We start from the raw sequence: 23,298 nt of genomic DNA, 5'->3' as shown, positions 1-23,298 counted from the left end.
GGGGGGGGGGGGGAATGTTAGCTTGAACTAGTCGTTTTTAGCGGCGAATTTTATTACAAGAATTTTATTGTGCGATATTGACAAAATTATAACTAGGGCTGACCTGTTTTCAGTTAATGAAAGGAAAATTTTAGCGCTCATTGCATCCAAAAACTCGCAAAAAGATTTGTACTTTGTTACTTCTGATATGAAACAAAGTCTCAAATTTAAAATTCTTACCATTTTATTACAATATTCAAACAATAAATGTGGTTTTGGTGCTGGAGTGACAGATCGTTGTAGTGCTTCAGTTCAAGAGAAGCGGCAGGGCGTAACACACGTGTACTGATCATCTCCTCTGCTTTAACTATTAACAGCACAAAATAAACATGAATGAACATCCTAAGGTATGTTAAAAGAAAGAGTACAGCTTACTAAAATCCACATCCATGTAATGTCATGTAATTGCCCAATCAGTGTTTCAAACGCGGAAAGGTGTCAATAAAACGGCTTATAAACAATGTCACGTAATGTCACATTTACCTCAGAAAAAACATATTCGGTGACCAAAAACTTGTTAGTCAGCTAGAAAAATGAATGCTAGAGAGAGCAGTTTGCTAAATATAAGCACTATATAACATTTATTCTAATTTTTTTTTACTGTTCTTCAATGTTTAATTTGTTTGAATAAATCTGTCAAGTTTTTATGACAGCCACTATTTAAATGTTTGTTTCAAAAAACTAATTGGAATAGAAATATAATTAAGTAATTGTAACTATTATTATAAAAACTTAGTGTACTTAAACTTATTATAAAAATGTAGTGTAATTTAAGCGTGTGTATATAAATCAGTTCATTTTAACCTTCAATATTATAATAATGTAGTACCTATTGACAGAGACATTTTTCATATCATTCGTGTATTTGCAGCACTGTTTTTAATAGTAATAGATGTATGTATCATATTTTGTCAAATTTGCACATTTAATCAATAAATTTCTTATCGATTTCATAACGTTTGTAGTCGTGTTGATATTCAGGGGAAAACAGCACTCTTGCTTGTGTGATGTGTGTCACCTAATTGTATCATATGACATAAATATAAGACAAAAACACATAGAGGGGCATTATTAATTTTTTTATTTTTTTTGCCCCCATATCTTGAAAATCAAACTGCAATCTAGCAGTTCAAGCTCATGGAGTGCATGATATGAAGGCATGTTTTGTTGTCGCAAAGTGAGTGATGTACTAAGTGGCTGATCATGCATTGTTAAAACTAGAGATGCACCGACAGCAATTTTCTTGGCCGATTCAGATTTCTCGATTTCATAACGTTTGTAGTCGTGTTGATATTCAGGGGAAAACAGCACTCTTGCTTGTGTGATGTGTGTCACCTAATTGTATCATATGACATAAATATAAGACAAAAACACATAGAGGGGCATTATTAATTTTTTTATTTTTTTTGCCCCCATATCTTGAAAATCAAACTGCAATCTAGCAGTTCAAGCTCATGGAGTGCATGATATGAAGGCATGTTTTGTTGTCGCAAAGTGAGTGATGTACTAAGTGGCTGATCATGCATTGTTAAAACTAGAGCAGCAATTTTCTTGGCCGATTCAGATTTCCAATTTTTTGTTAGTGTGATCTGCCGATGCCGATTCCGATTTTTTTTCTAAGAACTATAATTGACAGCATATACAGTGGGTACGGAAAGTATTCAAACCCCCTTAAATTTTTCACTCTGTTATATTGCAGCCATTTGCTAAAATCATTTAAGTTAATTTTTTTTCCTAATTAATGTACACACAGCACCCCATATTGACAGAAAAACACAGAATTGTTGACATTTTTGCAGATTTATTAAAAAGAAAAACTGAAATATCACATGGTCCTAAGTATTCAGACCCTTTGCTGTGACACTCATATATTTAACTCAGGTGCAAACGTCTTCCATTTAAGGATTATGGAGGCCACTGTGCTCTTAGGAACCTTAAGTGCAGCAGAAATGTTTTTGTAACCTTGGCCAGATCTGTGCCTTGCCATAATTCTGTCTCTGAGCTCTTCAGGCAGTTCCTTTGACCTCATGATTCTCATTTACTCTGACATGCACTTTTGTTCTTTGATTAATATGACAGACAGCAGCAAGAATATTGGACTGCGGTCCCTTTAAGAGTTTATCCACGGACCCAATATACTGTTACACAACATGCGTTCTCTTTCTCAACTATTTAACGTTCCAAAACTGACTGTTTAACTGGATACTCACCAAGACGGGCATTTTGACATTTTGTTTGTATTTGAAAGCGAGAATCTGCAGCTGACGTTATTGCCTGTGCCGCTGGTAACAAAACGGATTGGGTCGGAATCAGAAAGAAGTGAGACTGACCGGCCGGTCACTGATCCGGGCCGATCATGAGGAAAATCGGCCGATTCCGATAACTGGCCGATCGATCGGTGCATCTCTAGTTAAAACAACAATTATGATATTATCAGAGACCATGCATATCGCACACCCTTAGTGCACTGTCCCTTTAAGAGAATGTAAATTGGTTGGACAAAAAGTGTGTATGTCAGAAATCACATGTGATGAGCCTGATTGCCTAATTGACCTCATATGTGTTGAGTTGGTGGCACGTTTTTTCCTCTGTATGGTCAGGCAGTTAGGTCTGTGTCATTTATAATTGCCACACTCTAGACTCCAGTGAGAGTATCATTCTCTCAGCACACAGCTCTGCCCTCAGGCCACACACAAACATTTTTCATACTGACACTCACTTCACTCACATCAAAAACCTCCAATTAGATCCATTCTCTCTCAGCCTGATCCTGCATGCAAAAATAAGTGGGAATTCTGTCTGTGCAAAGTGTGACGCTCGCTATTAGGAGTATATTTCATTAGACACTCGCTTGCTCTCTCTCTCTCGGTTTCTCTCTCATCCTCCTGCTGTCTCGTTTAAGAAATTCTTTGACATTAAAAATTGTGACTTAGCGAAATCTCATTTATGTTTATCACAAATTAAAAATCGCATTGTTGCTAGGCAATCCTCTTATAATAAGCAGTTTTGGGAGACAGGCGTGCTGAAGTTATCTTTTTCCCCAGCAAGAGCAGACAGCGCACAGGGAGCCGTTCCTCTCTCCTGCTCATCTCTTTCCCAGAATGCCTCCAATTTTGACCTAAATAAAAGGTGTTGCTCTTTTGTTGTTGATAAACGCTCACTGCGTATGCTTTTAAATTTCTTGCACCAGAGTAATACCAAACGCCTTTGAATAGAAATCAAAGTCACTTCACATCCCTCATCATCTCCATCCTGGTTGGCTGAGTATTTCTCTTGTTTTCCTGCAGGCATCCACGCCGTACAGCCTGGAGTCGGATAACTTGGGAATGGACTGCATCATCTCTGGAAGTGCCTCTCCAACGCTGGCAATCAACACTGTGACTAACAAGGTAGTGTTCAGTCCTGGCTGTGTTTCTTCCATCACAGCTGACACCAGCGGCCTACATACCCAGTTTACATTTATTTTTTCCTGCCATGGCTATATGCGTGCACTTCATAACAGGACTGACATGTGATGCTTTTGTTTACACGGACGCTGAGAAAACTGACGTTGAGTCTCATCTATATTGGGCTGGCATTATGTGCACAAATCCTCTTAACGGTGCATATGCGGTGTATTGTGAATCACTAATACCTTATTCTATATGTCTGTCGAGTCCAAAATGTCAGGTTTGCGCTTACACAAGATATTAAGCCGTGCACGAATACAATATTCTTCATCTTTGGATATGGTTTGCCTCAATGGTTCTGTCGTTCAGTTAAAGCTGAAGTGTGTGATTTTGTGTTAAAATGCTTCCTCTTATACCATCTTAATATGCAGAAATAACTATATTAATTCCCATTTGTCTCCCCTTTTCCTTAAAAAAGCAAAAATCTTGGTTACTTGCAATGAAAGTGGATGGGGACCGGTCTGTATACATTAAAATACTCGTGAAATTTAAGTTACATTAAAGATTGTGCTGCATCTATAAAAGCTTGTATTATGGTGCTAAATGGTTGCAGTACTTTCCTGCTAGAGAACAGTGAGTTTGTTCAATGTTTGGAGGTCTGATTACCTGCTGTATGCTTCTAGGCAGAGCACCCGGAGTGACTCGTACCGTAACTCGCCCTCCGTGGCATGACTTCATGGAGAAGTGTGTAAAAAGGAATGGAGCAAAACACTCTGAAATTTAAATAGGCTTTTTAACCTTAAGCGCTCCACTCTTGGCCTGGTGCAGGCTGCTCGCTCTCTCTGGAGTGCTTTTACAAAGCCCAAAAGCATCAGTTATTAATTTACTTTACAGGCATTAAACCAATAGTATTTCACATTAAGCATGGTGTTTAAGATGAGGACTGAGGGGGAATGTGGAATTCATTTGGATTGAATTATAGTATGTTTGGTGATCTGTTCATCTGGATAGAATACAGTATTGGTGCTGTATATAATATTTATACAGTGTATATAGAATTGTTGTGATTGCTAGAACATTTCTTTGCAAAACCTAGTGAGTTGTCCTAACTACAATAGAACCTTTACAAGTGACCCAGTTTTCAAATAACGAAGTGATAGTATAATGTATATAACAGGGCTCTACAGTGCGACCATTTCAGTCACATTTGTGACTGAAAACTTAGGAGCACCAGTGCGACTGACCCGATCATCATCATACTTGTGATTGCGCTCAGGGGAGCTTCAAAAGTTTCTACATGTTTTTGCAGCGTTGAGTAATGTATCACAGACATATCTCACGAATCCTTTCATAAGCAAAGCGTAGACAGGGTGTCAATAAGAGATTCATTGTGCAGTGTAGAGAGCTTCGTTGATTATACGTGTGAGATCGCGATGAACTAAGATGAATGACAGCTTTTAATGATTTTTAAGGGAGTTTGTAAATGTGATACTGATTTAATACGATACAATTCAATATACAAGAAGTTAATATTAAGTGACTTACATTGTCTGACTATAACACTATTGTCTGATTTTGCTCTATTTCGTCGTAGAAATTAGTTTAAAACACAGACACAGCGCATCTCCATTCAAACACAGCGGTGTTTCATTTATGAATGAACATGTTTTTAAACGAATCTAGTGAGTCAGTGATTCATGATTACCCATTCATAAAGACAGTCACTTGCTTCATTCCTGAATGAATCAGCCGTTTGAATGAATCAATTGAAGGAAAAATTCAGTGATAAAATCAGTGACTTGCCGCCACCTGCTGGCAGTTTTAGTTTAATTTTTAAAGTATCTTTTCAGTTATTTAAATCATTTAATATTTCTATATTCAAAATGTTGTATCTAAAGCATTAATCTCATCATGAATTTATGGATTTAATTGCACTCATGCCACCTCGGAGCCTCATTAAATGTCTGAAAGTACACCAAGCCACTTCTGTGTTCTTCTGTGCCACCTCTACAAATTAATTTTGTAAATACTGATTTCATTTGATTGGTAACTTATATTTCTTATTCTACTTGTTCTTATTTTGTCGTTTTAATTACAATTTTTAAAAAGCTTATAAAATATAATTTTTGTAAGAATTTGACAAAAGATTACATACTTTTAATAAAGTTAGTCAAATATCACCTCGTAATGGGAAGGCTACTTTTTGATAAAATTTTGGATTATTGATTAGAAGGTGCTCCTAAAATTTTTAACGTGCGCCTACATTTTTTAAGTTACATTTTTTTAAGTTAGAAGGATAAATAGCATGCATTTGTTTTTTTTATGGTTTTAGAACACATCCTATATGTTAACACAATAAACCATAAATCTTTTTATTGATTGTTTTATTGCAATATCAGTATTGTTGTTTTTGCACACCTCCAAATGACTTTTAAAGCGTTTCACACAACAAAACATTGCAAGCTTAAGGTATGACTGGTTCATATGGGAAGAATTTCAAGATCAACCCGTAGTGGGATTTTGGGGTTATCCCATGAGCATATGCTTTCTTTGCCCTCCTACTCGAAACGCTGATAGACTAGAAACCAAACACACAGGAGAGTAAAAACAAGACAGCAGAGCTCGTGGCTCCTTGGAGATGCTGTTTCTCAGTGTGGGCCCTGTAAACAGAGAACATGCCACACCTCTTAAGCACTTCATGCCAAGCCACAGGAATTCCCTCTTTCTCATACTTTCCCGCCTGCTGGTGCAGGCCAATGGGAACGTGCCTGTGCTGCATAACATGGAGAAGGAAAGCCTGGCTGAGACTGAGCATTCTCTCTTTCTCCCTCTCCCTCTGACTAAATGATCACTATGCTATTGCTATGCTTTTCCCTCTCTCAGGTCAGTTGGCTGAGCTTCGTGAGTAGGCCCAGATGGAATCTGCAGACTTATACTATGATGTTTTAAAAAAAAAAGAAAGATTTGTTAATCTGACTGTACTGCAGTCTTGTTGCAAGAAAGCCAGGATATTGAAATGTTATATTCAAATATTATTTAAATATATTTTATTATATTTATATTTTCATTATATTGAAATATAATGATACTTGATGCTTAACATGAACTTTCATGATCTTTTTCTTAAATTGCATAGTAGAAATGAATGAGAAATGTTGCTAAATAAATCAACAGATATTTGATGTGTATATATAATTTTATTATGTTAATATTATATTTATGTATATTTGAATATATTTTATATATTTGTTATTATATTATTTCTTACCTTTCTAACTTTTTTTTAAAAAGCATAGTACATATTACTGCTAAATAATCAAAATAATAATTTTTGTGTGTGTGAGAGGGAGAGATTTGTAATTTAATGATATACATTTTTAGATATGATTTAAAATAATTTATATATTTATAATATTTATTATTTTGTATTGAAAGATTGTAACAAAAGATAGATTGACGCCTAAGCTGAACTTTCTTTTTTTCTAACATTCTTTAAATTGCGTCAAAGTAGAAATTTTCTTTTGAATGCAAGTTATTGTTAGAGACACCTGGGTGGATTTCTCTTTGATTTCATAATCCTTGTCTCATGCTGAAGATTAGTCACCCGTATGAAAGACTCCACTGGCTTTTGACTTTAATTCATGGCTAAATATAGTGCTCCTTTTCCACCGCAGCAAACACACAGGAGTATTTGCAATGGATTTGTTCACCCCTTACCTTCTCTCTGCGTGTTACTTTCCCACTGTGTATGTGCGTGTGTGTGTGTGTGCGTGCGTGCGGACATGCACACAGTGTTAGTATGTAGGCGTCTACAATTTGGGCCTTGAACAAACCACAGTGTGACAAGGTCTTTAAATCATACTTTATGGATACAGGGAGTAAAAATAGATTGTGGTGAAAGGCTCACGGCTAAAAGCCTCTTTTATGACTTAATTACATATAACATTTATACTTGTTCTTCACACCAGGTTTTGATTATAATTGTAACTGGTTTCTGCGTGATTGAATTTTCGACATGCCTAAGCTTAGTTGCACACAGGGTTAGTTGTTCTGGTAATGTACTGTTTCCAGGCCTAAACATAGCTGAACGAGGGAAGAGTTATAATATGCAAATCATTCCATGACATTAACCCCCCATCTACCCTCAATCCAGTGCAGCCCCGGCAACTGTTATGCTCCGCTCTTTTGATGAACAGGGAATAATAGGATTGGGAAACATTTATTCTGCTTGAATGATAATTCTTTGTAAGAGACCGTGATCTGTAATGTGTCTTTCTATCTGCTGTCGACTCTCAGGAGTCAAGGGGAACGGGACCGAAGTGTTTGAATTTGCATCTCTTGTGGCAACCAAAAATCTATTGGGCCTTTCACTATTGAAATGGTTAACCCTTGGTTTTAGAAAATATCCATACAATGAAAGCCAATAGGGTTTAATGTAATTTTGGACCCCATTGACTTCCATTGAGACATTTTGCTAAATATTTTCACACAGGTTTGGAACGACATGATCAATAATGACTGTATTTTAATTTTTGGGTAGGCGACCAGTTAAGTGTAGCATGAAAGCCTCTGTATGTCCTTACTGAGGCAGGTGAATCTTGGGACTTGTTGCGTGGTTTTAGTACTACACTGCTGCTGCCAAGACATGCGGCGTGTGATGTGAGTGCGGCCAGCATTGTTGCGATTCCATTCATCCTTTCCTACCTCGGCAAACTCAATGTAGGACTATTCTCCCAGGAGCTCATTATATTCATTCCCATACCATCCCTCCAATGCCTTATTTATTTTCATTTTGCAACTAGCACATATTTGCAGTTCAGCTTTTCAAATGATAATTGGGATTATAATTTTTTTAAGTGGAGGTTATTCCGCTTCGGAAAACTGTGCATTCAACAGTGCACACAGAAAGGTCAGGGTCTCTGTAGCATTCGGGACCTTTGTGAGCTGTCCCAAACCAATTTGCGCTGTGCGAGTTGACTGTTTCAGCGCTGCCAGCATCGTGACCTTTACTGAAGGAGAGCTCTCCTCTCTCAGCCGTCTGAGACAGCAGATCATCTTGCTGGCCACCAGCCACGCTCTCTCTCCATATGAGCCACAGTGTGGGGTGCGGCATGTTAACGCTGACCTTACTCTTGTACAGACAGTGTGGCGTATGCATGCCACACGTCACGTATGTGACGCAACCGTAAACATTACCGTTATGAAAAGGGCTAAGAATTCCCCTCAAGACTTCTGAAACCAGACAGTTTCTGTTTGATTGGCTCCTTTTCCTCAGCACTCCACCTGTGGTTTCAGCTTATCATCACATACATGCATACATGTAAATATACAGACAATAATAATAATATTTTTTTAAATATATAAAAATTTATTTCATTAATAAAAATATTAACCATTAAATATTTTACATCCAATATTCATATCTCATATGATGAGATATATATATATATATATATATATGTGTATGAAAATTGTAAAAATGTAATATATTTTTTGAATACATTAATATACAGGACCTATATGTGTGTATGTGAATGTATGTATAAATATATATTAATGTATTCAAAAAATATATTGATTTTTTCCAATTTTCATACATGTGTTTATATACAATTGTGTATTTAAACATTTTATTAATGGAATGTTTATTATGCAGCTATTTTGATATAATGAAGAAAAACGTGTTTAAAACTTACATGTAACCAGTTAATGAGTTGCTTAATAAATACATATAATGTGTTGCATGTTTAATATTTTTTTATTTTATTGCATTTAAAAATGTAATGTAAAAATGCAGTGTAAACATAAAACCATGTCTGCATTTGTGATTGGAGAAATGACAAACAACAAGTGCTACTCTACACTGCTCAAAACTCTCGTTTGAATCATCAGTGGCAAATCCTTTAAATATAAAAAACGTACTTGCAGTCTGTGAGTCAGAACAGCCGGCATTGTAGTCTACTCTACCAGGATCAGGAAACAGTCCTCCATAAAATGTGCTGCACACATCTGAATATTTGGGTTGAACTGTTCTGGAACAGTGTTGTAAATACAACTTAACCACTGATTTCCAGTCGTGTCCTCTTTTGGAAGGCCAAACAAAGTAGTTTCACTTTCACAATGAAACACACGGCGGGCTAGAGTGAGCGGCGGCGGGCGGGCTTGAGAACAGTGCGGCCGGCCGGCTTCACAACGAAACACACGGCAACAACAATACTACAGCGAGAATCAAAGTTACGCCTTCTTTCTTTGCATGAACATTTGGGCGGCATTATGAAAAATCTGTAATTTTGACCCATGCAATGTATTTTTGGCTATTGCTACAAATATGCCCCAGCGACTTAATACTGGTTTTGTGGTCCAGGGTCACAAATGTAAAAAAAATTATTTTTAAAGGCATACCATTTTTCAAGTTTTTCTTAACCTTAATGAAACCAACATGAACAAAGAGTACATGTCTAAGAACTTGGCACTTGTGTTTTAAACTAGATTTTTATCATAAGCACTCATTCATTGTCTAAATCATTGACCCTTTCTCTTTCTTGATTTCCAGGTGGCATTGTACAACCCTGACCAGGACGGGAGTGACAGCCCTCGAAGCAGTCTTAACAATAGTCTCTCTGACCAGAGTCTGGCCTCTGTTAATCTCAACAGCGTGGGCAGCGTGCACAGCTACACGCCAGTAAGAGCTAAATTCTCAAACTTTGCAGGCACTATTCTGCTCTTTAACCTCTCGTGAACCTGAAGCAGAGCTCTTAATTTGCTGAGTTTTATTGTGGAGCGCTGCTTTATGAGAAGCAGCAAGATTCCAGTGTGTTTGTCAGAATGCTGGAGTATGGAGGCCTGTGTATGGGAGCTGGCTGACACAGAGGTTAAGGGAATGAAAAGCAGAGCTCATACTGCTGGAGCCCTGCAAAAGAGAGACGCTGCCTCTGATGTCCTCCCACCAGAGAAGCCGCTTCTTTGTTGTGGTCCCCTAGAAGCCCTGCATGCTTCTCGCTCCAGGCTCTCAGCATTGATCCGGCACAGACACTGATAGATTCACTTCAGTGGGCCAGACAATGCTTTCTCTCTCTCTCTCTCTCTCTCTCTCTCTCTCTCTCAGTCTCTCTGTCTCTTTTTCTGCTTCATCCAGCTGATTTGAACAATGTAATCTGTTTGAACATAACCAGATTATATGCACTCATCTTTACAGTGATGCATAGTGTGTCATCTGACTCCCACTGCTCATATTTCTTCTGTACAATTAGTCTCTGCTGCTAATGTTCTATGCAAGCTAATTCCTGCTCTGATTTAGTGATGCCTAAATTCATGTGTAGTATTAGTTTTAGTTTTTAATGTTTTAGTATAGTATAGAATTTTAATATTTTCCATTTATTAGTAATGAGCCATAACATGAAAATAATTATCGTCTTATCAGTGTCAGCCAGAAAGTTAATATTGTGCATACCTAGCAGAATATGGTTGTCTGTCCAGTACTGAATATGATTACATTCATATGCATTTTGGGTACTGACAAGAGACTATTGAATTTTATAACAAAATATAAATTCTCACATTTTCAGGCATTTTCAGTGAACCTGTACTGAATGAATGGGATTTAAAATGTAAGATATTCACAAAGTTTTATTGCTGTAAAAGGTTTATTTTGTTATTTTATTTTTTTTATAGCTTTTTTGTGTAGTATAACGCTGGAACCATGTATTACCAATGGGAGACACTAGGAAACGCCGGCGCTAACAATGATCTGTTTACGGGATTGTTTGCAATAGCTTTGTGATGTCTTCAGATACATGTATTTCCCCTCACTAGTTCACACTGACAGCTAGAATTAGACTTCTCCAGAGTGGCAGATGACTGTTTTGCCAGCCTCTCCAGTCTGCTAAACACTGTTGTCTTGAGCTAGACATGGCAGAGCCTCTGCCCTTGTGTACGCCACAAATATGCTCGGCATTATGGAGGCCTTGGGAGCTATTCAATGAATCACTCATTCTGGGCATGAAAGGCATCTCTTCAGACTCAAAACAGTGAGCAGATCCCATTTGGAGTGAAACACTTACGTGAGAGTTTCAGACACGCAAGCTAATTCATTTTGATGGGCAAACCTGTACTGGATATTTATCATTAGAAAGATTTGTTTTATGGATCAGTGCCTGTTTTTTGCAGGCAAGCTTTTATGATCTTGCTGTCGATTTCAGTTGTGTTGCTCAGTTAGTTTCGCCAAGCTGTTAATTACAGAATAAATAGCCGTAAAAACAACTTCAGAGAGACTCTCAGGAGACGTGTTTGTTTTGATCATGGCTGTATGTAGAGATTCAGCCATGCTAGTAAATAAACGGTCAATATTTGGAGGGTTTTGTGCGCCTGAGATTTAGCTCCTGCATATTGTACTGCAGTGTGTCTGGCAGTTCATTTCCTGTGCCGTGATGTTGAGTGCTGTAGTCAGTGCTGTCATGTTCTATCTCAGCTCTAATCTGCCGGTCACTGGGCCTGGCTGAGCAGTGCTGCCGTTTAGAGTGGCAAGGTTGCTAATCTTGTGTTCATCATCCTCCTCTCCTCCCCCTTCAGGTGACAAGTCATCCAGAGTCGGTGTCCCAGTCCATGAGCTTGCAGCAGGCCCCTCAGGCCCAGTACAACATACCGGAACGTGACAAGCAGCTGCTCTTCTCCGACTTCGAAGATCTCAGTGCCTCCTTCCGCAGCCTTTACAAGACTGTGTTTGAGCAGTCCTACAACCAACAGGGTGAGTTGCACACTCGGACATCCCATCAGACAGCTCGGAGAAAAAACGCCAAGTCTAGTCTGCAGAGTTTTTGTGCAGCTTGCAGAGCTTCGAGTACTTCAGGCTTATTGGTAGCTGAAAGCATCAACAAGTCAGCCAAAATAATTCATAAACCAACATGCAGAGAGTGGAGAATATGTGGAACTGATCAGTTCTGCAGAATTTGGAGTGTGCAGATTCTGTATGGGCCTGCCAGATGAGTCATTTTCAGAAATTCACTGCCATATATTGCAAACTACATTTTATATAATTTATTCATAATATTTACTGAAATTAATGTTATAATTTATCATATGTATCGGCTGAATAGGCCTTTATTTTTGGAAAGGTTAATATAATATTTTATACATAATTTGTAATTTTGTATATCAAAAGAAAGTACTTTAAAATGGATCAAAGCTTTATTTAAATTAATTCTTAAGTTATATTTTATTTTAAAATATTTATATTTCATTGTATTTATTAAAAAGAATGTATAATATAGGTATAATAATAATTTATAATATAGGTATCAGCTGGTAAAATGGAGCAAAATTTAACTTTACATCATTTGTTTTGCAATATATAAAATTTTGTGTCTAAACCAAAAATAAATATGATATAGCAGACTATGACCCTCTTTGTAGCTGAAAGCATTATAAAAGTACTTTATAAAACAATTAAAGGGGGTCATATGACGTTGCTAAAAAGAACATAATGTTTTGTATTTGGTGTAATGAAATGTGTTTATGCGGTTTAAGGTTAAAAAAACACATTATTTTCCACATAATGTACATTATTGTTTCTCCTCTATGCCCCGCCTTTCTGAAATGCATCGATTTTTACAAAGCCCATCGGTCTGAAAAGCGAGGTGTGCTCTGATTGGCCAGCTATCCAGTGCGTTGGGATTGGCCAAATACCTCAAGCGTGTGACGGAAATGTTACGCACCTTACCATACTGTGATGCCCTGTGTCCCGGCCCAACAAGACAAAAACAATAAAACCCATTACAAACAAGGCATTTGTTGCATCCAGTGGGGACATAATTACTGATTATAATGACTTATACTGTCTTTTTACACGTTGCGTTGCGTATCGCACTGCGTAAACTAGGGCTGTCACAATTATGAAATTTGACTTGACGATTAATTGTCTAAAAATAGTCACGGTTATTGCGATTAAAAGTTGATGTATTTCCTCAGCGACGAGCATTGATCAGCTCTAGGCATGACGAAGCGGATATCGTCCTCTTTTGGAAGGCCAAACAAAGTAGTTTCGCTTTCACAACGAAACACACAGCTTCTTCACAACATGGCAGCGGCGGCAACAGAAATGCTAAAGCGAGTATAAAAGTTACGCCTTCTTTCTTTGCGTGAACATTTGGGCGGTGTTATGCAAATCTTCCCACATCGTGACGTAGACACACAAGACGCGTGTTAGAACGAGCCATTTTAGTTAGGCGTGGTTGACTCTTAACTTTTATAAAGAATATCTCTTTGGATTTGAGACTTTAGTCTTTGCAACTTTACAGATCTTCTTTATGCATCAAGAGCTTGTAACACTCCAAAGAGAAAGGAAAAATTTAAATCGCATCATATGACCCCTTTAAGACAAGCTTATTGTGGTTCAAGTTATTTATCTAAAACAGTATTGTGCCTTTTAAAAACACTTCCTTTAAAAAACACTTTAAAACGTCCTCTTTATGGGTTTTTTGAGGATTTATTAGGAAAAGAAAGTGTTAACATGATGTACTTTTTTTCCAAGTCTTGTTTTCTTTAGATCATGTTTAGCAGCCATTTTTATGAATCGCAAGGAAGATATTGGCTCGGTGTACTCTGAATTTTTTCCAGCTCAGATGACAGCCCAGGAAATGCAGTGCTAGATTTAGTTTTTTGCAAGCTTGCCTGTCTTTTAGAAGTTAATTCCTATTGTTTGTAATCTGATTGACTGATGTACAAAAAGCACTTGACAAGCAGGTTGCACACAACACCAGACGAGCCCCCGCATCTAACCTACTTTGCTCAAATCAGATGCTTTTCATGTTAATGTTTCCAAAGTGAACTTCTTTAATCTGTCATCTATGTTTCATTAGCTGAACGTTGTTACCTTTTTATGTGCATAAAAGTAAAATCTCTTAGTCAGACAAGCTTGGGCAATTAAAATGAGCAAATAAAGCTGGCGAGAGGATTTCACACCCCACTGCTGGAGACACTGAGCTAATTCACTGGCTTTGATAATAGGTAATGAACTCGCATTATTATTCAGGGGGGCTGCTAGCTAATTGCTTTCTGTGCTCTCCCATGGTTGGACAATAGCTTTCTCTGCTGATAAGAGATGCACCCCTGTCACCCCGCCGATGAGTGTTCTCTGGCGATTGCAGCGATGCAGGGCCCGCAGTCTGCTCTAAAAGCTCTCCACCGAAATAGGTTTACGGTGCCAGCGTCATGATGGACAGAGCCTCTTAAGACCGCGAGCTGCACGCTTCGCTGATTGCTATTGAGTGTGCAGATGTTGGAATTGGTGTACGAATGAAAAGTTGGAGAGGGAGAAATTCTGGTGCAATTTAAGAGACAATAACTTTGTGCTGAGTCACCGTCTCGACGCCCCTGTGTATTTTAAAAAGACAAGTTCAAATGTTTTCAAAATGTTTTGGCCTTTTTTGCCACATTGATAAAAAATAGTGAATGATAGGATAAGGTATAATTATGGGGAGAGTAGGAAACAAGATCAGAAAAAGTTGCAAGCTGGAGTCGAACTCATGCTGCCTACACAAGCACAATGGCTCAGTCAAAGAATGCATGGAGGTTAGCCCTCCAGGTTACAGCTTCGACCGTCGGTTTTTACGTAACACTTTACAGTAAGGTTCTGTACATTAGTTTTAGTTAATAAGTGAAGTGTTGTGAAATGGCAATAAACATGCATTTATTACAGCATTTAGTAATCTTGTTTGATTTACAATTGCATGTTATTATTGATTATTTGTCATTGATGTATAATACAAAAATAGTTTTGATATTTCATTTTAAATTAAGACAAAAAAAAAGTATAATTTTGTTAACCGTTAGTTTGCATGTTAACATATGAATTTTTACACTTTCAGTATTAAACATCTGTTAGTATATGTAGAAATTAACATTTAAGATTAATAACCAGCAGATGAAAAGCTGTAAACGATTGTGCTTTATTATTAAAATAAATTAAATGTTAATTAAATTATTTAAATATAATAACTAAATGCTAGAAATATCAATTAAATATTAATAGTATTGTTGAATTCAAGTTTATTTGTGCAAATGTTTTATTAGTGTTACCTGTCAATGACTGATGAAATAAAAAATATTAAATTGCTGTTAATGGTGTTCATCGTCTGTTTGATTACGTCTTTAATTGATTTTTCCGTACATTTCTGCCATATGTACATTAACTGACAGTCACCACTGATAAGCTACTACTAAATATTGTAGAAACTTAATTTTCTGTAAAGTTGCTTTGCAACGATTTGTATCGTCAAAAGCGCTATACAAATAAAGTTGAATTGAATTTAAATAAAAAATAGAAATAAAATACAGTAAAATGTCAAATTAACGTAACATTTTAACCGATAATTTGCTTATGCATAAAGTGCCTAAATATAAAATTTAACATTAAGATCAGTGTTGGGAGTAACGTATTACAAAAGTAATAATATTGCAGTAGTATATTGCGTTTTGCTGTAACACAGTAATATAACGCATTACTAATAAAATTTGGGTAATATTATTACTCGTTACAATCGCAGTAATGCAAGTTACAGCAACATATTTTAACTCTAAATTAAGTGGTGAATTTACTAACACCGCAAAACAGCACCAGAGAAAAAATTTCTTGTTTGTCTATTAGTTTGTCTATCTTCTGTTGCTGGAATTAGATGGTTGAGATGACTGCAGAGAAGGATTCTACATTTGTGAGATGGACACACTCTTGTTATTTTCAGTTTATTGGAGAAAAGGATAAGAATGCTTAGCAATATGAGCGACACCAAACTCTCAACATGGAGAAATAGCACGAGTAAAACCTGGAAACACCTGGACTGGTGCCACTAACACTAAGCTAACGGAGAGAGCTGCGGGGTCAGAGAAGATATAGAGATAACGAGTGCAGACAAGCAACAAAAATTAAGTTTAACTAAAAATAACACATTTTTATTAAATCATAGTCTATATGTAAAATGAATGCAAATGCGAAATATTTGACTTAAATAGCCTAATTAACAGATTAACAAAACAAAAGGAAAAGACTGAGAGATATGCTGCTGAATTTGGTTGGCGCGGCACTCTCCGAAAGTCCATGGGAAGGAAACCGAGATGACAGAAATAAAAGTAAACACAGTGCAGTTTCGAATGATCTGTATGACCAAAGATTACAGAATATTTTTTTGTTTGTTTCCGCTGTTCGATCGCGCCGGCGCCTCACGCACACACAGCATTGCAGACATTGCAGCCTGTTCATTATCAGAATAAAATACAGTCAACCAAACATATAGATACACTGGTAAATTTAAATTGTGCGTACTGCGTAGTAGCTACAATCGGTGCCGTTCAGCCTGAGCTCGGGCCAAAGACACGTTTGCTCATGTGACGAGGATGTTTTTTAAGTGCATTATAAGCCTGGTTTACATAATAAATAATAGTTTAGCATTCAAATACATATGATAACCTCCCCGTGCTGAGATGTCGTATCATGTGTTGACGATAGCTAGAGATATTGTCAAAACAAAGCATCAAAAATTGGCAATATTAAGAGGATTTAGCATTTCCAAGTAATGTAGGCCTGTTACATTCTTCTTATTATTAGGCCTATTGTTATTATTAGGTTACTTTTATTATTAAATGACATGAAATTATTGCGTTGAGCTCGGGCCAAAGACACGTTTGCTCATGTGACGAGGATGTTTTTTAAGTGCATTATAAGCCTGGTTTACATAATAAATAATAGTTTAGCATTCAAATACATATGATAACCTCCCCGTGCTGAGATGTCGTATCATGTGTTGACGATAGCTAGAGATATTGTCAAAACAAAGCATCAAAAATTGGCAATATTAAAATTTTTTTTTTTATGTTTATTTTTCAATGTTAATGAAAGTGACACCAAAAATAAGGGAACATCATTAGGAAATCCTTAGGGGGGCTGTGCCGGGTCTAAGCAAGTTTCTGATGGGCCCCGCCCTAGCGCCGCCACTAATTAGCCTAATTCGTTTTGGCTTGGTTAGCAACTTATATTTTTCAATCTTGTTTTCTTCTGAAGCCGTTCAAAATTGCCTATAGGCTAGGTATGGTGTTTATTGTTTGTACATTATAACATTTTGCTTTATTTACCGGTGTTATTTATGAATGTAATAGTGTGGTTTCTGTTTATCTGTGTTTAACCTAAACTACACATAACATTAATGTAGACCTACATACCGGCATCTAAATATGATTTTATAATTTTATGCTATATAGACCTACCACATTACCCTCGACTGAGTGTAGAATGAGCGGCAATAAACTACATTTTATCATTTTATTATACTTATGTGGATATTTTGGTGAAAGTAACTCAAAAGTAGTGTACATTACAATTCAGAGACAGTAATATTGTAATGTAACTAATTACTTTCAAAAGACAGTAACTAGTAATACATAATGTATTACATTTTGGAAGTAACTTGCCCAACACTGATTAAGATTAATAACCAAACGATAAATAAATGCAATATAGTTATTGTGCCTTGTTACTTACCTTCATATAAAGTATTGCCTGTATCAGTGACAGATTTGAGTGTTAATTAATAGTTTAGATTGACATGATGGAAAAGCTTATCAGGTTATCAGATGCAGGCAGCCTGTTTGAAATGATGCTGTCTGTTTGATCCTTACAGGTCTGATGGGTATGCCCTCGGAGTCGTCCCAGCAGACCCACACCTCCTGCTCTTACCAACACTCCCCCAGCACAACCATCAGCACCCACCCTCACAACAACCAGAACAGCATCACTAACTCTCACCCCAACAATGGTAGTCAGGTGCCTCTCTCTCACCCCCCTCACTCGGCCCACAACTCGCCCCACGGACAGCACCTCTCACAGCATGGCCCTCACACCCAGCACAGCCAGCACCCACATACGGCACACAGCCAACATCCCCAGCACAGCCAACACAGCCAGCACGGGCAGCATCCCTCCCAGCACCAGGCCCACGGCCAGCACACACCGCAGCAGCAGCAGCACCAGAATCTCTCCCACCAGCCTCATCCTGCCCAGCAACAGATGCAGTGCAACACCGGTAAGAGTCTGTGTGTCTGTGATAGTTCTATCTGATCGTCTCTCTTGCTTTCTGTCTCGAACCCTCAGCATACTTCCTTTCATGCTGGCATTGCCCTGACAGGACGATTTATTCAGGCCTCTTCTAACAGTCATTTATTTTAGATTAAGAAATTTATGGCAACTTTGGAGCAGTCAGCAGTAAATCATAGGGTGATTTATACAGCTCCTCTAATGAGAACAAAGCAAATGCTGCACACTTCAGCGAGCAGGCCTGTAGCAGAGGGTTATGGCTCCCCCTACTGCCTAAAACAGGAAGTGCACAGCAGCTTCCACACATTCTGAGTTCTGCTGTCTGCTGTGGCCTTCACTACCTTCTTGTTTTGTCTGCAGGTCTTCCCAGTGACTGGTACCCCAACCTGGATGCGCTAAAAGAAAGCTGCCGCATCGCCAGCAGCTACAATTGGGCTGATGTTGATCTGTCACCCTTCCAAGGTATAATCAGAATGTCTGTTTATATACTAAATTCACTGTTGTTGTTGTTTTTATCAAGAGACTAAATGCTAATGAAAAAGAGTTAATCATTTTGGTTTTTTAAGCTGTAAATTTTGTACTATTTCTGCTTGTATGATATATAATGATGCATTGTGAATAAATATTGTTATATATATATATGTGTGTTTGTGTGTGTATGTATGTATATATATATATATATATATAAAAGCTAAATTGTCTAGGCTAAATATGCAATGGCTAATTTGAGTAGTTAAACTAAAAAACTGAAGAAACTATTTGAAAAAAAGAACATTGCTAAATAAAGAACAAAGGACATAAAGAACATTTTCATTACTTACGAAATTAAAAATGTTTGTGTGTAAATAATGAAACTCTAAGCAATGTTCTTTATTAATTCACAATCACTGGAAAATTGCTTATTAACTTGAACAAAGGACCTGTTAAGCTATTTCTGTGTTTTGTTTTGTATGTTAACTCTGCATTTAATTTTAAAGGGGTCATATGATGCTTTTTTAAAGATCATTATTTTGTTTGGTGTAACAGAATGTTGACATGCTTTAATGTTCAAAAAACACATTATTTTTCAAATACTGTACATTATTGTAAGTCCTCTATGCCCCGACTCTCTCAAACGCTTCGTTTTCTACAAAGTCCCTCCCTCAGACAAGAGCAGTCTGCTCTGATTGGCCAGCTGACCCAGTGCATTGTGATTGGCCGAACACCGCAAGCACTCGTCGGAAATTTAACGCCCCTTACCATAATCGCGAGCTTCATCTTTCAAAATAAATGTAAAGACAGAGCCCGAAAGTGCAACAGAGTCACATGACAGACACAGTGATGAAGCTGGTCTCTCGCTCTCTCTCCATCTCTCTCTCTCACACACACACACACACACACACACGCGCGCGCACACGTGCACACACACACGCAATGCGCAAAACTCCGCATTTGAACAGTCAATAGCAAATACTTAAACTAATAACAAAACAGTAGCTGATTCAGAAGCGCCAGATTGTCATAGCAAAGTGCACATTTGGGTTGCATTATACTAATATTTACACGTAGTGGGGTAGATATGTGGGGACGTGTTAGAACGAGCCGTTTTAGGGGGGCGTGGCAGAGTCTTAACTTTGATAAAGAATATCTCTTTGGTTTTGAGACTTTAGTCTTTGCAACTTCAGGGATCTTATCTATGCACAATCAGCTTGTAACACTCCAAAGAGAAAGGAAAACTTGAAATCGCATCATATGACCCCTTTAAAACAGTAGCGTTTAGCAAGCAGTTTCATTTGAGTTTTGAGAAATCAACTGGACAGACTGATTAAATAATCTGTCACTGTTTTTCTGAAGGTTTGAAAGAGAGCATGAGGCAGGCGGAGCTGAATAACTGGTCTCTGGAGCCCACTCAGATTGCAGACCTCTGCTCCTCCATCAATCAGTTCTTTGCTCGCACTGGAATCCAGCCACAAGGGGCAGTGCAACCTCCAGTGTGCCACGGCTCCATGCATCCAAAACCCAACCCACACATCAACACAGGTGAGCAGACTACAATCCACAGTGTCACATATTAAGACTGCCACAATATTAACATAGTAACATCAGTTTGTTTTTCAGGAAACATGTACATGGACTCGAGACAGAGCTTGAGTTCAATGATGGGTCCGCCGGGATATCCTCATATGCCTCCCATGAGCAGCGCTGGCCCCACTATGACAGGTCCTTGTCCTTTTCAGCTTTTACAAATGTGGCAGGATGTTGAACAGGATGCAGTGTTTAAAATAAAATAAAAAATGTATGCAATACTATCATAACAGATTTTACTATCACTCATACTTGGGATTAGAGAACATAATATAGTAAAATGTTTTCTAAAAATTAATTCCTGTAATGGCAAAGCTGAATTTTCAGCAGCCATTCCTCCAGTCTTCAGAGTCACATGATCCTTCAGAAATCATTCAAATATGCTGATTTGGTGCTCAAGAAACCTTATTATTAATGTTTAAAACCGTTGTGCTGTGAAACTGTGATAACCTTTTTTAGTGGAATTCCTTGATGAATAGAAAGTTACAGCATTTATTTGAGATAAAAATAGTCAATGTGACATCAAAAATTATTTTCGTAGCTTCATAAAATAAAGGTTGAACCACAGATGTCACATGGACTATTTTAACAATATCCTTACTACCTCTCTGGGCCTTGAACGTGATAGTTCCCTTGCTGTCTATGCTGGGTCAGAAAGCTCTCGGATTTCATCAAAAAAATTAATTTGTGTTCCGAAGATGAACGAAGGTCTTACAGGTTTGGAACGACATGAGGGTGAATAATTATGGCAGAATTTATGTTTCTGAGTGAACTACACCTTTAAGTCATGCATTTGAAGGAGCTGAGCCATATATAGTGACCGGGATATCAAAGAGACGCCCTGGTTATTCCCAAAACACCCTAGGAACCACACTTTAACTAGTTAAGGCATAGCAGCACTGTAAAACACATTCACAGCAACTACATAGAAACAAGCATCCACACCTTTGTGTTTCGTTAGCAGTTTGTATTGCATATTTCCACAATATGAATCGAAATAGTTTTCTTAAAAAATCTCTGCACGCTAAAGCATTGTATGTCGTGACCGTTCCCCTCTGCTCTGCCCTCAGGCCATCACGCTCAGATGAACCAGCAGCATATGATGCCTGCTGGAAACTTCCAGATACGCCGCATGCCTGCCGACGACATCCAGGATGACTTTGACTGGGACTCCATCGTCTAACCCAGTCCCCGAGAGCGAAGAGTGGTGCAGACAAAACGAGAGCGGAGCGTATGGAGGCAGTGTGTTTGTGTTACAGAGCAAGAGGGCTGGACCTGAGGTGTCTAAATGCCCGTGACAGAAAGGCAGATTGGAATGGGACACTTGAAAAATAGTGCAGGTGTTGTTCATTATGACCTGAAAGAGACTCCTGTGTTCCTGGTGTTTTTATGAAACAAAAACAAACAACAAAAAGATATTACTTTGAAGACAATCACATTTACTAGGACACGTTTAAGTGATCGCTTTTATACTTGTCCCAGGGGCAAGTGGTTTGTTTAAGTCAAATGTCTCCCGACCCACAGCCTCTGCAAACTTGCCAAGCTCGCCCCTGCTCTTCAACTGTTGTTCTGTGATTTTTCGAGTGATTGCATCCGGCTTGTTCTCCCCTCTCGTGGTGACAAACTCAGGCCTCGACTGCCTATCAGACAAGATTGGCTCCCTCATTTGTGTTGTGAAACTTCATCTGAGATGCAGGGCACTTTTCAGAAGAGGGCCGATGGTGCAGGTAACGTGACACTCTAAGCACCTGCCATCGTTCAGGCACAAGTAGCCAATTTTTTGCTCCTCTGACCCTACACACTGTAATATGCCGACGTCGCCATGCATCCAAATCCAGCAGATTTTACTGATTCTTAAGGCTCATAACAAAACGTGTAAGCCACATTACCTGCAGTATTTGTACTTGTGTATCTTTGCTGTCTGAAGTGTGTCATGTTTTTTGTCACTAATAGTTTTAGACTAGTCTGAATATGAAAATGAAAATTCATATGAAAATGATATCGATCCAGACCTCACTATTATCGATTTCCCTAATCGCTTTATGTTTGCATGTACAATCCTCTTTCTGTTGACCATCCCCCGTCAACCTGTAGTCTCCCGATTGGACTGCGTTGCTTTGTGAGTTCGTTTAAAGCCCTCAGGACCTGCCACAGAAAATTTCACGCGTTTAGGAGCGATCGCTTCCCTGACTGGAGATTTGTGGGATACCTGAGAGCCCTGTTCTCGTTGCGAAATCAGCCTGCTGTGTGGCTCTTTACAGCAGCGTTGAGAAGGAGATGAAAATCACGTCAAGGCACATTTGTTTAATGGTCCGCAATAAAAGAGCCCTCTTTATTTTAACCCTAGGACCAACTGACATGAAATCGCTTGCTCTATGCTGCTCTGACAAGGACTTTTTCCAGAGAGCATACCTTCACTTTAGCTGTTGAATGCTGGGTGTAGCGTAATACAGAGAGAAAGGAGATGACTAAAATACTTAGATACACTAATAGCCTTATTTTGGAGGAATGTTAACTGCTGCATTTGAAATTCTACTACTAAGAAGTTGTGCAAAGTTTAAAATCACACACATTCAGACCATCCTTCAAATAAAAAAAACATCAACCTGGATGCAGAAACTAGACAGTAACTGTGTCCTGCTCTATCAAGTGTAGCGCCCTTAAGCAGCTGTAATTAGCATACTACAGTCTTATGTTTTAAGACGTTTAGTTGAAAGTGTCTGCTAACTT

At 38.1% G+C, this 23,298-nt stretch overlaps 1 protein-coding gene across 1 annotated transcript in view; it reads left to right on the top strand.

The window, feature by feature from the left end:
- LOC107581352 (forkhead box protein J3-like) overlaps positions 1-22,567 on the top strand; it is a 50,679-nt gene extending 28,112 nt beyond the window's left edge. Inside the window, exons 4-11 of the mRNA XM_016266882.1 lie at positions 3,327-3,428; positions 9,982-10,110; positions 11,997-12,171; positions 18,092-18,493; positions 18,865-18,966; positions 20,338-20,523; positions 20,602-20,703; positions 21,639-22,567. Coding sequence (XP_016122368.1) covers positions 3,327-3,428; positions 9,982-10,110; positions 11,997-12,171; positions 18,092-18,493; positions 18,865-18,966; positions 20,338-20,523; positions 20,602-20,703; positions 21,639-21,751 — 1,311 coding nt within the window. The 3' untranslated portion in view covers positions 21,752-22,567. The remainder of the gene's footprint in view (positions 1-3,326; positions 3,429-9,981; positions 10,111-11,996; positions 12,172-18,091; positions 18,494-18,864; positions 18,967-20,337; positions 20,524-20,601; positions 20,704-21,638) is intronic.
- Positions 22,568-23,298: the final 731 nt, after the last annotated feature.

Source organism: Sinocyclocheilus grahami, unplaced genomic scaffold (genome assembly GCF_001515645.1).
Source record: "Sinocyclocheilus grahami isolate Dianchi unplaced genomic scaffold, SAMN03320097.WGS_v1.1 scaffold3.1, whole genome shotgun sequence".
In the NCBI taxonomy this organism is placed as follows: Eukaryota; Metazoa; Chordata; class Actinopteri; order Cypriniformes; family Cyprinidae; genus Sinocyclocheilus; species Sinocyclocheilus grahami.
This window is presented reverse-complemented; position numbering and strand designations above follow the sequence as displayed.